The following is a 17,246-nucleotide window of genomic DNA, read 5'->3' as shown; positions in this document are numbered from 1 at the left end:
ATGCATGAGGAAATACAAAATATGTACAAAAAAGAGGAGGGGGGGGGGGTCGTCTGTCTACAGGGAAACTGGTACTATCTCCTCTTTCGGCCTCCAGAAAGATGAGTTTTTAGGGCTGTTTTGAATGAGCCCAGCGAACTGCATTTTTTGAGGGATGGGGTTAGACTATTCCATTCCTTGGTGGCTGTGCTATAGAAGGAGAATTTGCCCATGTTTGTTTTATGGGTGGGTGGTACCAGATTGTTGTTTACGCTCCCTCTAGTTTCGTGGCTGTGGGTGTCACTAACTTTTTCGAGGTATTTATACAGATATGCGGGTATAGGGGGCATTTCGGGCAAATCTGCATTTACAATTTTGAAGACCAGACCCATTTTTAGTTGTTTAACCCTGTCTTCCACCCTGAGCCAGCCTAGGCTGGCAAAGTGAGTGGGAGAGAGGTGGGTCATGGGCCCCAGTCCGAGAAGTAGTCGGATCAGTTTGATTAATTGAATTAATGAAATCATTAATCTGAAATTATTAATAATGGCTGAATAAATGCTTTAATCATTTATGCAGGGGATGTCAAACATGTCAAGAATGTCAGGAATTTCAGAAATTTCAGGAATGTCAATAGGGGCAGGTTTTGGTACTGCACTGTGCCATGTGACGTCATGCTAACACTATTAGCATATTAGCATATTAGCATATTAGCATTTTAGCCCCATGGCCAGGTTTTGGTAATGTACTGTGCCCTGTGACGTCATGCTGGCTCAGGGTGGAAGACAGGGTTAAACAACAAAAAATGGGACTGGCCTTCAAAATTGTAAATGCAAATTTGCCCGGTATGCCCCCTATTCCCGCATATCTGAGTAAATACCTCCAAAAGGTTAGCGACACCCACAGTCACAATACCAGAGGGAGCGTTAACAACAATTTGGTACCACCCACCCATAAAACAAACATGGGCAAATTCTCCTTCTACAGCACTGCATAGTCTAACTCCATCCCTCAAAAAATGCAGTTCGCTGGGCTCATTTAACACTTGCATGACTAAGCTATCAATATGACCGATTTTGAGAATTTAAAGTGGATTATCTTCTCTCATGAAGCTCTGAGAAAGTTCCCCTTTCATGACTTTTCCTAAATATTTGTTTCAAATCATATCCGTTTTTTTTTTTTTTCTGAAACGTATTATAAATATGAAATATATACCATACCATCCCAACCGTTATATTTCGGCTAAATTGACCGCTCTCCCCCTCTCTCCCCCAGGCAAGAGCAGTTGACACCTCTAGACCCCCCGCAGAGCGGCCCGTAGACGAGCAGACTCAGAGTCTATGTTGCCATGTCTGCTTATTATAAGCGACTTTGGGCTTGTTTTTCGCGTATTTCTATTATTATTAATATTATAATTATATATATAATTACATTATAATGGTAATACTTTCTACTCCACTACAGCTCAGAGGCAAATCTTGTACTTTTACTTCACTACAATTATTTGAAAACTTTAGTTACTTTGCAGATATAAATATCTTTTCATACTTGTTTAGATTAGAGCTTCATGCATTTTTATTAGGTATATATTTATATAGAAAGGTCTAACCAGGGACTGGTGTTGCAAATTAGCCTCGGCTATTACCCCATTCATGCCTCACTGTTTTCTCAGGGCAAAACGACGCATGCAGTAACATTTTCATACACCTGACTGCTTATTTCTCTCGCAAAATTTGGCGACCCATTTTCCACTTTCCCTTTCACTGCAAAGCTGTGGAAAAAGATAGGATCTACAAGCATACAGCTTGTCACGCAGCAACTGTTTTATGCTTGAAGATCAGATATTTTGCGCAGGATTGAGCACATTTGTGGAACATAGCATTGTGTTCACTTGTTGTTGCACTGAGGGAGGAGGAGAGGAGACGCGTTTGTCAGCGACGTGGACAGCTGATAGAATGAGAGCTTTACGCTCAGACAATAATGTGAATATTATTATTATGAATAATAATAATTTAGGTTTGTCACTGGGTTGTTTACAAGTTACTATAGTTCGCTTGCTGCTACTAAAGCAGCATTACATGACGGTCATATTATGACAGTCATGACGAAACTTCAACCTGTTTTTTGCACTTTCTCCATTTACAGCCCGTACATCTACATAAACGTTCGGATTTCAAATATAAAGTTTTTATTCCGTGGCCACGGATGTTACAATTTACTTCGGGTGGGTATAAGTACCCGTAACTTCTGTATTGTTCAATAAAAAGCATTTTAATCCGATTGGCGGTAATTTTCTCATAGAGTTATAGTGTATCAGAGTGCAATTACACCTCCCAACTGATAGGGTCACGTAGTTGAAAGCATGGAGAAAATACGGAGAAAATGGCCACCGATCGGATTAAAATGTTTTTTATTGGACAATACGGAAAATATGGGTACTTATGGGTTACCCGAATAGAATTGTAACATCCCTGGCCATGAGGTAAGCACTTTATATTTGAAATCTGAACGTTTGTGTAGATGTACGGGCTGTAAATGGAGAAAGTGCAAACACCAAGTTTATCGCTACATGCTAAGAAGCTAACGTGAGTTCGTCAGCATTAGTTTGGGCACTTTGGGGTCGGATTAGTGTTTTTGTTGGAACATTAAGCCGACACGCAACACCACGTTTAATGTTATGTTGTAAACAACCACCACCAAACCTTTTGTTAACTTATAACTCGATCTCTTTGTGGTGAACGCTTGTGTCTCTTCAAGTTGTTGTGTTTTTCCCACATTGCTTGCCTTCGGATAAAATCAAGCATTGTGTTTTGTTATCCACATCGATGTAGCGAAAATGTGTCCATATCACCTCTTCTCTTTCTCCCGAGCCCCGTGCAAAGCATTTTACCGTTTTATTTTGTAAAGTTTTGCTCTGAAATCTGAATCCTCCTGGACACAACGCATGCAGTAACACTTTCATAGACCTACCTGCTTATTTCTCTCTAAAAATTTGGCAACCCATTTTCAACTCTCAGCTTTTTAGAAGACAATGGAACCCCCCACTGTTTGGGGGAGAAAGTGTGAACTAGTCTGGGCACAGAGGGGAGACAGTGGCCAATAGGATAGCCTGATTTGGGGATCAAAATGATCGTTTTTCAGGCTTGGTGGAGGAGAATGAAACCTCAGTCATGCGAGTGTTAAAAGAGCCTTAAAAAAATCACCTTTCAGGAGGCCAAAGGAGGAGGTAGTACCATTTTCCCGTTAGACAGCAGACCCTCCCCCCCCCTGTTCTTGTACATTTTTTTTCCCCCCTCTTTTTTTATTTTTTTGTTGTACATAGTGTTATTTTTTTTGCTGTTTATTTTGTAATGATATTTGAACTGTGGTGCCACTATATATGCCTATGAATTAAATACCAAGGCCCTCATTGGAAACAAGTCCGCAAGGACTTTTATGAACGGACCTGTTAGACAAAGTATTTTAAATGTAACTGTGCTGTTTTACATTTTTTTGCCTAATAAAATATTCAATCAATCAATCAATCAATGCTAACGCTATTAGCATATTAGCATAGCATGTTAGCCCCCTAGGGGTAGGTTTTGGTATTGTACTGTGCATTGTGACATCATGCTAATGCTGTTAGCATATTAGCATATTAGCTTAGCATGTTAGCCCCTATGGGTAGGTTTTGGTATTGCACTGTGCATTGTGACATCATGCTAACGCTATTAGCCTATTAGCATAGCATGTTAGCCCCTAGGGGTATGTTTTGGTATTGCACTATGCATTGTGACATCATGCTAACGCTATTAGCATATTAGCATATTAGCATATTAGCATATTAGCTTAGCATATTAGCCCCTATGGGTAGGTTTTGGTATTGCACTCTGCATTGTGACATCATGCTAACGCTATTAGCATATTAGCATATTAGCTTAGCATGTTAGCCCCTATGGGTAGGTTTTGGTATTGCACTGTAGATTGTGACATCATGCTAACGCTATTAGCCTATTAGCATAGCATGTTAGCCCCTAGGGGTATGTTTTGGTATTGCACTATGCATTGTGACATCATGCTAACGCTATTAGCATATTAGCATATTAGCATATTAGCTTAGCATATTAGCCCCTATGGGTAGGTTTTGGTATTGCACTCTGCATTGTGACATCATGCTAACACTATTAGCATATTAGCATATTAGCTTAGCATGTTAGCCCCTAGGGGTAGGTTTTGGTGCCGCACGGTGCCCTCTGGGGATCGGGGACCATGAAATCTATTTCTGTCTTCAGTCACCGCACCTGGGGACCATAAAAATCTATTTCTGCCTTCACAGCCCCCTAGCCCCCTAGGGGTAGGTTTTGGTGCCGCACGGTGCCCTCTGGGGAGTGGGGACCATGAAATCTATTTCTGTCTTCAGTCACCGCAGCTGGTGACCATAAAAATCTATTTCTGCCTTCACACCCCCCCATCACCACTCACAGAGTGTCACACACACACACACACACACACACACACACACACAGCACATCACAGAGAGAAAGAGGAAATTAGAATGATAAATAGGTCTTATTGTGACATCACCGATTTTAATTAAATTGACTGAGTAATGAAATAATCAATCTGAAATTATTAATTATGGATTAATAAAATGCTTTAATCAAGTATGCAGGGAATGTCAAACATGTCAGGAATGTGAGGAATTTCAGGAATCTGCTCAACAGCGCCACTATTTCCCCTAGCGGTAGGGTCTGGTATAGTGGTGTCCTATAGTACTACTTTTGTGCCCTAAATACCACTTATATTGGTTTATACCTACACCCTTGTTATATGCTTATTTCCACTAATTTGCTCACATGTGCAGATTATTTAATTATTATGCACACTCCAAAAATGTGCCAAGCAGAAATGGATTCTACAGGACAAATTACCTTGGGATCAACTGTGAAAAGTTTGGTATGAGAAATATGGTCTAGAAGTCATAATAATTGATATATAAAACCTATTTGTATGGCCATAATTAGCTTATTACATGAACAAAGAGCAGTTTATTGGGACATTTACTTCTTCAGTAGTGGTCAGATGTACAGGAATAATATTTGTAAAAAAATAAGTACTTAACATTGAACAAAAAATGACCATGCGTTTGCTTTGAGTCGTTACATATGCATAATTATGCTAATTAGCTACCATAAACATACCCAATGGTTACACTGTAAAGGTCCTTACACCTGAATGAGATAAAATGTTCATTATTTTACCAGAAAACCACCAAAACACAAGTTGACCTCTACTCGTTATTTCTGGTAGTTTAATCAAAAATGCGAATTTTCTCATTAACTATGCGCAATACAAAAATGTCCCAAGCAGGAATGGATTCTACGTCAAAAAATGACATAAGGATCAACTGAGAAAAGTTTGATACACCCTTTAATCAGGTTGTTATAGCTTTTGCCCTGTCTATTACAATACATTTGCAAACATACAGTAGGTAACAGTATACAGTAAGTAACAGTATGTTACATTGTAATCATTGCTATAGAGTGTTTGTTCAGTAACAGGAGTCTCAATGTCTCTCTAGTAAACAAAATCTGGTCAATGGACAAGTCATGTTAATAACAACAGTATGTTCCACGAGACACAACAACACACTGGCAATTAATTTGCAATGAATGAGCAACTGAACACCTGCATATTGACCTATTATAAATCAATACCAAAAAAATGCCCCAAAAAACCCTCATAATATGGGATTGTGGTATAAAAAAGTTTGAGAACCACTGCTATAGAGTGTACAGTAGCTTAATGTTTAAACTGTGAACTTTATCCTCCAAGACAACAGCTTATGCAGGAATGTAGGTTCTCCAGCGTAATTGTGATGGAGATAAAATAATTAATCTGCACCTGATCTCCTGCAAATTGGCCTATTTTAAATCAATGCCGGAGTTCTATTCTTTTATCTCCATCACAATTAAACTGGAGTATTATTGCATTCCTGCATAACCAGTAGTTAAGAATACAGTTCACAGTTTAAACATTGGGCTACTAATTCACATTTTAGAAAGTGTTTATGAAAGTGAATCTATACAAGCTAGTACCTAAATATTATTAGAAAGTTGACACTAAAGTTCTTATTCATATTAAAAAAGGAAATGATAAAAATGCTGCTATTAATTCACATTTAGCCTTTATAAAAGTGAAGCTCACAACTTGTCTTATATTTTCACTATTTGAAACAAGGCTTAAGTTGTTAATTCATAAATGTCTAACCGTTTTCCTTTTTCAATACTGGCTTATACCTGTACCAAACATGAAAAGAATACCCAAATGGGTCCATTTGGTTCCATTAATGTTGCTACAGTAACCTTAGTTGTTTTAGTGTTTATTCATTCATTTTTAAACAGGACAGTAATGCTACACTCTGCAGAAATCCCAAATAGACAATCTACAAGCTCACAACGCGTCGCAGTGCGACGTGTTGTGAGCTTGCAGATCTGCTATTTTCCTGAAACATGTTTTGTGTTTGTGTATGTCGGACTTTGGCATTGATTGTAGTGTCAGTTTTAATACTATCTTGGAATAGTTTGCATTATATTAATCACCATACCTTTAAAATGCTATATAGCTTGTCTAGGTAGGTGACACACACTTGTGTACACGTGTTTCTTTGTCTGAAAAAATGCAAAAACTGCTGGTGTGTCGCCGCTGGTGTGTTGCCATGCCACCTTGTTTTCTGTAAAGTTGCTTGTAAATATTGGTAGTTGCGGGTGCATTTTATTTGTTGTGAGCTTGTAGATTGGCTATTTTCAAATCGGGTATTTTCAAATAGCCGATGCATATAGGTTTAAAGTGCTCATGTGGCCTATAATAGTCACTTAATTATGTTGGGCTTGTTTTCATAGACCTGGCTGCTTATTTCTCTCTCTCTCTTGCAAAATCTGGCAACACGCTCATTGTTCACATCAACAAAGAAGAACTTTGTGAAAACAATTCCCCTTTTCCCAAACCAGTGAAGAAGATGTTGTTGTACATGTTGTACAAATGTATGTTGTTATAAAGTTAAGTCATTATAGCAACATAACGTGGTTAATAATTGTTTCTTTGGGATGTACAATAGACAAAAATTAAGGGAATAATAACGCGACTCGCGTCGATAACTAATGGAGCACGTACATTTCCGCGTTTGGCTGCAAACAGTGGGTAAGTGGTTAAGTAATGAAATTAGCTTAACTATTAGCCATATTTGGCTAACTCCAGGCTATCTCCTGGCGGACCGCAACACTATTTTCAATTCCACTTCACATTAATGTGTTTATGTCATATTTACATGCACAGTTAAGCTCTGACATTTAAGTGAAATGTAGCAGAAGACGAAATTGCTATAGTGGCTTTAGCACATTTTAGATGTTTAATGTTTTTCAAGTACAATGTTTTTTTCAGCCATGTTTACAAGTTTATAGCATACTGTAACAGAATGTTTATTGTTTATTTTCATGAAGTACAAGAATGTTTATTTAATTTATCAGCCATGTTTACACATGGCTGTGTGCTTTCAACATCTGGAGAGAACTGAGCTCCTGACCTCTGGGTAGTGAGTATAGCATTTTTCTTATTTAGCAAGTTGCTAGCAGTTGTACCTTAAGTGCTTTCCTACTAGTGCTGTATTATTAGCTTGTGTTAGTCTGTAGTTTATATTTGTATTATATTTGTGCTTTAAGCAGTAGGCCATTGATACTCTGTGTCTGTCTCACAGAGCACTTGAAGTAGTTTCAGGCAGACTAGGCCAATTGATTGCCCTGTTAAAGTGGCTGGGAGGGCCAGCACTCCCCGGCAGACAATTAGCAATCAGTTGAAGTGGTTTTAAAAACCAGCTCTGAAAGCGTCAGCTTTCAAAGCGGCTAGTAAACGAAGGCTAGGCGAACAAAGGTCAACGAACGATAAGCAGTATCATTGATTAGTGACATAGATAGTAGTGTGATAGATATAGTAGTGTATAGTGTGTATATGTTTAGTGATCTACAATGTGTTTTCTTCCTATTCCTGTCCTCTCCTCTTCCTGGTGGTCGCACAAACACTGGGTTACACCCAGATGTCGCGATACCACTAATCTAATCTATCCTACTCTTTCAACTCACGTTGAGCAAGTGGTAACGGGAGGGCTTTGGAATTGCCACTTGGCTGTGGTGGAAGGCAAAGCTGCTTTCATCTCAGCCTACGCATCCTTGCTCTCCCTCAACTTCCTTGCTCTGACTGAGACTTGGATCAGACCAGAAAACACTGCTACGCCCGCGGCTCTGTCAGGTGTGTACTCTTTTTCTCACACTCCCAGAGCCGTGCGGACAGGTGGTGGTGCTGGTCTGCTAATTTCCAGAAAATGGAAATACTCTCCTGTTTCACTGTCACAATTCTCTCCTACCTCCTTTGAATTTCATGTGGTCACTGTTTCTCATCCAGTCAAGCTCACCATTGCAGTTGTTTATCGCCCACCGGGCCCTGCTGGTGGCTTCCTGGAGGAGCTGGACCATCTAGTCTCTCACATCTCCTCCTACCCACGAGGCTGGCAACCAACTGGACCTGATCTTCACCAGAGGCTGCTCTACTGCTAACCTGTCCGTCACTCCTCTTTCCAGTGAAAAGGGTAAGCAACTCTCTGATCACTACTTCATGTCCTACTCTCTCTCTCTCTCCTCTCCCCCTCACAGCCCTTCCCTACCCACATGGTTTACTCACGTCGCAATCTTCGCTCACTTTCCCCCACTGATCTTTCCTCTTCTGCTCTCTCTGCTCTCCCTGCCCCTGAATCCTTCGCTCTTCTATCCCCTGATACCGCCACTGATCTTCTTTTCTCTACTCTATCCTCTTCCCTGGACCATCTCTGTCCCCTCACCACCAGGCCTGCACGCCAAACTCCACCTGCCCCCTGGTTGTCGGACTCAGTGCGTACTGAGAGACGGAGCCTGAGAGCGGCTGAGCGCAAATGGAGAAATGGCAACCTCCCGGAGGACCTTCTTACCTTCCAATCTCTCATTTCTACTTTTTCCTCCTCTCTATCTGCTGCTAAAGCTGCTTTCTTCTGCACTAAAATTCAGGCTTCTGCTTCCAACCCTAAAAAACTCTTTGAAACTTTCTCCTCTCTCCTGCAACCACCACCCCCTCCTCCCTCCTCGTCCCTCCTCCCTGACGACTTCGCCAACTTCTTCAAAGTGGGTCACTCGACCGAGACTGCCCTCCTGGCAGTGACGGAGTCGCTCCATGCCGCTCCATCCTCTCTGCCTGGCCTACTTGTTGTTAACTAGTTGTACGAACGCTTGTGTTATTGTTGTACTGTTTTATTGGATCTTGGTTAGTCGATACACTCATTTGTTTTAGCTCCTGCTCATTTGATTTTGCTATTGTTGTCTCATCTGTTTAAGGAAAATAGGTAGCTGATATATTGCACTTTTACCTTAGCGCTAGGTATACTCTTGGTTGCTTGTTTTTGCAGAAAATTCACTTAATACTTCTGGTGATTAGTAGTTTTCGTTCCCTACCTAAGTTGAATGCACTTATTGTAAGTCGCTTTGGATAAAAGCGTCTGCTAAATGACTGTAATGTAATGTAATGTAATGTACACATGTATAGCATTGCATATTGTTTATTGTTTATTTTAATACAGCGTAATCATGTTTATTTTATTTTTACACTGCAAGGGCCATGTTCTGTCTCAGGTGTCATTGTTTGTTGCAATCAGTGTTACTAACGTAACGCGTAACGCGTTACGTAACACAACTACTTTTTGCGGTAGTACAGTCTCAGTCTACAGTCTCAGCTGAGCGACAGCGCAGCGTTAGTTTGCACCTTGGAAATATAACCATTATTTAGAATTTGTGGGGATAAAGGGCGCTAAAAACATTGCAGTGACAGAAAACATTGTCCACATCGAGTAACAGCAATGCTAATCTCCTGAAGCACCTAACTAAAGTACATGGGGTTATAAAACTAGTCGCCAAAGAAGACTCCACCGGCAGTGATCTAAATGGAGCTACAGCTACTCCAACTCCATCCATCTAAACAGACAAAAAACGATTTTTTTAAAATCGCCACAGCATGTCACCCACACTCAACTAAACAGATTGATTGGCAGGTATGTTGTTGAGGAGGACATGCTTCCCATCGCAACGGTTGAGTTTGTTGCCTTCAGAGAACTAGTCAGCAAAATAGCAGTGAAAGCAGCAGGGCCACTACAGTGCAGAAAGACGTTTAATTGTTCCACTACATTTCATAATGACTACAATGGTCTTTTCTCTCACTGTGCCACAGAGCAACACTAAAACTGTGTGTGTGTGTGTGTGTGTGTGTGTGTGTGTGTGTGTGTGTGTGTGTGTGTGTGTGTGTGTGTGTATATGTATGTGTATGTGTGTGTGTGTGTGTGTAATACAGTACACTGGCATAAGTGTGAGAGTTTTTTTATTTTAAAATGAACACACTCACTAACCATGTACAAATGTACGCATAAATATACATACAAATGGTTTGTATATAATTTACTTAAGACTTTCTGAATGATCTGATGAACCATTAACAACTCCTAAATAACTGGTTTGTAAATTGATACTTATTTAGGCTATAAATGGTGAATCTAACATTTACAAAGTAAGAGAATAATCAAGTACATTAAAGATTAGGTTATCAATCGGCAATAAAACGCTTACAACTGTGTTTACTAATGCTTACTAGTATATGATTAATGCTACACAAATGATGAATTCATGATTACTTAAGTATTTAATAATGCTTAACTAATACCCAACTAATTATAAATAGTGTATAGTTGAAACCTTTATAACCGTATTTACTAATGCTTAGTCAGGTATGAATAACGCTATACTAATGTTGAATTCATGATTAATTAAGTATTTACTAATGCTTAACTAATGCTTAAAAGTGTATAGTTATTATAAAGTGTTACCCATTGGGGTCATCGAAAATCGGTGGTCTAGTATTCTCCAAAACTTGGATAATTGGCATATAACGGGATAAATAGCATAAAACCTATGCATCATCATAGGTTGGGCTCTACCATCCTCCTAGCAGATGGAGGTGGAGGAGGTAGCCAGCAAATTCTTAGTAGTCTCAGTAGCAGCAGGTAAGATTACTTCTGCTCTTCCCACTCCATTTACACCCTTTACAGCCTTCCCAGCCTCTCTCGAGACACCGAGGACATCCCAGGAAGGAGGCAGCATCTGGCGGGTGAACACCAGACGTGCCAGCAAGGAGGCTGAGGGAATGATGAGCAAGGTTAGCAACGTTATCAAAGACCTGAAGGGAAAATACTGGTGGATGTCCCCTGTTAACTCATCCTCCCTCCAACCCGGAAACATCAGGACAGGGGGGATGTGGAGTAGAGGCTCCCCGCTCAGAAATCTCAGAAAAGTCCCCAGGAAGTAGCCGGCGGCCGCACCGTATCCGTTAGCGAAGGGACAATGCACGACACAGATGATCTGCGGGAAGGTTATGCAGTACAGCATGTCTGAACTCATCAGCCAGAAAGCCAGGGCGCCTTTCCCAGTTAAGGCCAGACAGGTGCCAGCCAAGCCCACTAGCAGCACACTTAGGCGGATCACCCATGCATACTCCCTCTCTGATGCCTTGAGAGAGAGTGGAAAAGACTTGTTATTACAAAATGACAACATACTAGATGCAATATTAAATCTAAGTATTTGCTTTGACTGTGTCTTAACCCATTTAGACCTGAGGCCGATTCTAAAAACGGCTTCTAAATCCTGACCTAATAGTCCATGAGCCAGAGCCCCAAAATTGAGCAATGATTATCGAAAGTGTGGGCAAAACCAAACCTATATTAAATTGTTCATAGGGTCAATACGAGTAAATAAATATATGATAACCTCTCCACAGGAGCAGCTTTTTCATGGTTATCACACATTTTGTTATTTTCCCTATACGTACATGACAGGTGAAAAAATGACAAAATTTAAAAAAGAGTTATCATAATGAAACTTCCTGAGTTGATTACTTACATGAAGACAATGATTTATCGTATTACAAGTTTTCTGACATTGTATATTTAAATATGCAAATTAGGAAAATATGCCAACATTTGCATAACTTTCCAGAATCAACATTGGAACATTGGACAAAGCCAGAGTCAACATACTTATTTAATTTTGTTAAGATGTTGGAGTCAAAGGTTTTTAACGAGGGAATATTCAATATCTGGCTCAATTTTGGGGCTCTGGCTCATGGACTAAATGCCTAATTTGCATATTCAAATATACAATTTAAGAAAACTTGTAATACGATAAATCATTGTCTTCATGTAAGTAATCAACTCAGGAAGTTTCATTATGATAACTCTTTTTTAAATTTTGTAATTTTTTCACCTGTCATGTACGTATGGGGAAAATAACAAAAGGTGTGATAACCATGAAAAAGCTGCTCCTGTGGAGAGGTTATCATATATTTATTTACTCGTATTGACCCTATGAACAATTTATTATAGGTATGGTTTTGCCCACTCTTTCGATAATGAAATCTTGTCTGGCTCATGGACTATAAGTTTTCTGAAAAACTTCAAATATTTATTCAAAAATTACAAAAAAAATGATGTTGCTATATACTGTACATAGCAACAGGAACCCCAAAATGGGTTCCCGTCCTGGAACAGTATAGTTACAAAAAGGGGTTCCCGCCCTAAATGGGTTAATGACGATGCAGATCAGTGTTGGCCGTCTGATCTCCTTCTTGTGCCTAATACCGAATTTATGCCCCGTCGTATGGCGGTGTGGCATGCAGAAAATAGCAAATCTACAAGCTCATAATGCGTTGTGGATGAGCTTGTAGATCTGCTATTTTCAGTGTGTGATACCATCATATGACAAAGTATACATCACACTTATAACTCTGCCCTCAGAAAAACCATGAAGGCAGGTGATGGACTCAAAATGAACAAGGATCAAAAGCTCTGCACACTGTTGCTCCCTTAAAGGACGACTTCACCTATTTTCAACCTATTTTCATATGATTGGTCCTCACTAATTGTACAATTTGTGTCTACTCTGTGTCTCAGAGGAGGGCTGTGGACAGTTCAGAAGGCTTTCTAATCCTGAAAAGTTGCTATAATAGAAGCCATTGTTCTTGCGTAAAAACAAAACAATAACAAAGATGTCACTAGTAAGCAGGTTTGTGATGTGTCCTCAGCCCTCCTATGAGACACAGGCCGAGTAGATTATTCTTTTTACCATATTATCATTATTGTCTCCACCAGGCCGAAAGGCATGGCGAGAGTATGTTTTGCACCGTGTCCGTCCGTGTGTCAAAAATAAACACACCACCCTGGCGTTTTTACTAATATGGATATGAAGCATCGACTGTGGAAGGTGTAAATGTACACATTTACCCAAAGAGTAACACAATATGAACACTAGAAACGAGTCAAACAACCCAAAGACTACATTTCCCGTGAACGCGGCTGCTGTGGGGGCAGTGATTTCAGACCCGGAAGTAGTAGTTCTTAAGACTTTTAAGGCATAATTAATTCCATTTTTGCCAGAAACAGGCTGTATCAAATATGAATGAATATCATAAACGATGCAGAGCCACCCCCCTGACAAAAACGCCAGGGTGGTGTGTTTATGTTTGGAACACAGTTCTTATATGACGTGATCTAAGATTCCCAAATGGGGATTTCAACACAAGAAATAAAGCCACAAACCCGGGAAAAATCGCCCTCTAGTGGCAGTTACGTCAGACTTCGGTGCTCTATAGTCTTGTGAACAACACAGATCTGTCCGATTTTCCATATTCTATCCTGATTGGCTAAGATTGGCTTCTACAGTTTGCAGGATTGGTTCATTTTGAACAAAATGCCTCAAATCATCAACGCAGCATGCAATTTCCGTGAAATTTTGCGCACACCTTCCCACTGGCCGAGGAAGAAATGGCACCCTTTTCACATTGGCCTGTTGTAGTGCCACCAGCAGGTCTAATTTAGCAAAACACTTTTTTGGAACATAATCATGAATGTAGTGTCCGATTGAAAGGCCTAAGAAGAAATGGCACCCTTTTCACCCTGTCCGTCCGTCCGTGTGTGTGTGTGTGTGTGTGTCCGTGTGTGAACAGCTAATCTCCCGCACCGTTGGCTTGATCACAGTGACACTGTGCACACACACTCCCTAGATGCCAATTCAGAACCTCTGCCCCGGATTTTTCAAACGGGCCTGTTATAGCGCCACCAGCAGGCCGCTTTTTGCAAAACACATTTTTGACAGTACTCCTACAGATTTTCTCCAAACATCACATAAATCGGTACACAGTATCTCCATAAAAACTCATCTCCAAAAAATCAGATTTTTCATATTCCATCCTGATTTTTCTAAAAATGGCTTCCAAGGTGTGCAGGAGTGCTCCGTTTTCAACAAAATGCCTCAAATCATGAACACAGCATGCAATTTCAGTGAATCTTTTAACGTACATTCCCACTGGGCAGAGGAAAAAATGCTACTTCAAACTTCAAATTTAGTTAGTTAGTTAGTTATTTAGTTAGTTATTTTTATTTCAGTCATGATTTTTTTTTTTTCAACAAAAACAGTTGAACATACAGTACAACTTTTTAAACAAAACAGTTGAACATACAGTACAACTTAGTCAACAAGACTAATTGACCGAAAAGGTATGGGCTGAAGCCGAAGCTTATTTTGCCCACCTTTTTACCATTTAAAATAAATTATCAAAGTAGCATAAGAGCAAACAAAAGAAAATGAACAAACACAGAGCTTCAAATATTAAATTTCAGGCATTTATACCGTCACTATTTAGAATTTATTATTATTATTTTATTTATTTTTTCTATTTATTTATAAACTTTATCCTTCCTATTGTTAAATTACTTGACGCTACACTTTCCATATATATGAAGTGATTGCTTCATACATATAATAATATATGCACTCAAATACACACTCACAAACATATTTCTCCACATATGTATGCGTGCATATGAAAGTATGCCCACACACATATGGATACTCACTTTCATATTTATATCTATTCATTGCATGTATATATAACTATCAATTATCTTCGCTTTATATAATTTCTTGAACGTTTTTATTGAGTTGGACATTTTGATTTCGTTTCCCAATGAGTTCCACAGATCTACCCCTATGACCGATATGCATCTTTCTTTGGTGTTGGTCCTTGCTTTTGTTTTTTTGAATATGGCAGTACCCCTGAGTTCGTATCTGCTTTCTCTAGGCCTGAACAGCTCCTGCATGCAGCTTGGAAGTAGTTGGTTGTGTGCCTTGTACATTATTGCAGTGGAGTTTAGGTTGACTAGATCTTTCAATTTCAGTGTGTGGCTTTCTATGAATAGTGGGTTAGTTGGTGCATAGTAATCAGACATATTAACTATTCTTATTGCTTTTTTTTGTAATATAAAGATAGGTTGGATTATTGTTTTATAAGTATTTCCCCACACTTCCACACAGTATGTTAAGTATGGCAATAGTAAGGAGCAGTATAGTGTCTGGAGTGATTTTTTGTTTATGATTCCTTTCATTTTGTATAAAATTGCTATTGTTTTGGATAATTTTCTTTTTAAGATGTCTATATGTGGCTTCCAAGTAAGTTTGTTATCAATAATTATTCCTAGGAATTTTGTATGGTTTACTTGCTCTAATTCAATATCATTTATGGTTAAATGGATTGGAATATTATTTTTTTTATTGCCGAAGATAATGAAATTTGTTTTACTAATGTTTAATGATAATTTATTTATGTCAAACCACTTTTTTAAGATTTTTAAGTCATTTTCCACTGCATGCAAGAGCTGCCCAAGGTCTGCACCTGAAGAGTACAGACTGGTATCATCTGCAAACAGAACGCAGTGCATAACCTGCAGGGCTTCACATATATCGTTTATGTAGAGAATGAATAGTTTAGGGCCCAGGACCGAGCCCTGAGGTACTCCGAATGTTGTTTGTAGGGTTTCCGAGTCAACTCCATTTAAATTGACAAATTGTTTCCTATCTTTAAGGTAACTTTCGAGCCAAGACAGGGCAATACCCCTAATTCCATATCTATGCATTTTTTTTAGCAGTATCCCATGGTCAAGAGTGTCAAAAGCCTTCTTTAAATCTATAAAAACTCCTACCGTGTATTCTTTGTTATCTATTGCATTTTAAATGTTTTCAACCAGTTCTATTACTGCCATTGAAGTAGACCTGTTGGCTCTGAAACCATATTGGTGAGTGCTCAGTAAGTGATGTTTGTCAAGGAAACTATCAAGCCTTTCCACAAAAAGTTTTTCCAGAATTTTCGAAAATTGGGATAGGAGAGAGATCGGTCTGTAATTTGTAAGTTGGTGCTTGTCTCCACTTTTGAATATTGGTATTACTTTGGCTGTTTTCATTTTGTCAGGGAAAATGCCGGTTTGGAATGAGAGGTTGCAGATATGGGTAAACGGTGTTACAATGGTGTTGATTATATTTTTAACTATCATCATGTCAATGTTTGTGTAGTCAGTCGACTTTTTATTTTTGAAATTGTTGACAATTTTTAATATTTCATGTTCATCTACACTATTTATGAAGATGGAATGTGAATTCATCTTTATGAGACTTTCATCCAAACCTTTCTTTTCTCTCGGCTCCTCAATCTCTTTTGCCAGATTAGGTCCGACATTTACAAAAAAATCATTGAAATTATCTGCAATTTCCTTTGCGTTTTCCGTTATGTTATTATCCTTTTTAAAAAACTTAGGGTACTCCGCCTTTCCATTTCCTTTCTTAATTATGCTATTTAATATTTTCCAGGTTCCTTGAATGTTATTTTTCTGTTGTTCCAGTAGCTTATGGAAGTAATCCTTTTTACTTGTTCTTATAATATTAGTTAGTTTATTTTTATATTTCTTATATCTGATTTCTGCATCCTTGTTTCTATCTTTTAAGAATTTCTTGTAGAGTAGATTTTTCTTTTTACATGCATTATCTATACCTTTGGTTAGCCATGGCTTTTCCTGTTTATGCTTATTTTTGTGAATAGTCCTTTTCAAGGGACAATGTTTGTCATACAGCTCCATTATTATACACAGAAAGGCTTCATAGGACTCATTAGGCTCTGTTGCAGCATAGACCTCACTCCAAGTCTGCTTGTGGAGGTCAGCATTGAGGGCATTTATTGCTTCAGGTGTTCTTTGTCGTGTCATTGCATAGGAGTGACTTGTATGTTTGTTTTCCTTCCTGAGAAGTTGTGGAATAATGGCGAAGATAGGGAGATGGTCACTTATGTCATTT

The 17,246-nt window shown here is 39.0% G+C and overlaps 2 protein-coding genes across 4 annotated transcripts in view; one reads left to right on the top strand and one right to left on the bottom strand.

The window, feature by feature from the left end:
• LOC308086173 (uncharacterized protein) overlaps positions 1-17,246 on the top strand; it is a 98,160-nt gene that overhangs the window by 66,788 nt on the left and 14,126 nt on the right. The gene's annotated exons all lie outside the window — the stretch shown is intronic.
• The window catches only part of LOC308085813 (high affinity choline transporter 1-like), a gene marked incomplete at both ends in the record, with an annotated part of 40,832 nt that continues 34,607 nt past the window's right edge, over positions 11,022-17,246 (bottom strand). The window contains one exon of the mRNA XM_080429123.1: positions 11,022-11,582. Within this exon, the coding sequence (XP_080285249.1) occupies positions 11,022-11,582 (561 nt within the window). The remainder of the gene's footprint in view (positions 11,583-17,246) is intronic.

This window comes from Gymnoscopelus braueri (genome assembly GCF_963280865.1).
Source record: "Gymnoscopelus braueri genome assembly, chromosome: 5".
Classification (NCBI taxonomy): Eukaryota; Metazoa; Chordata; class Actinopteri; order Myctophiformes; family Myctophidae; genus Gymnoscopelus; species Gymnoscopelus braueri.
Note: the sequence above shows the minus strand (reverse complement) of the source record. Positions and strands in the feature narration are given on the sequence as shown.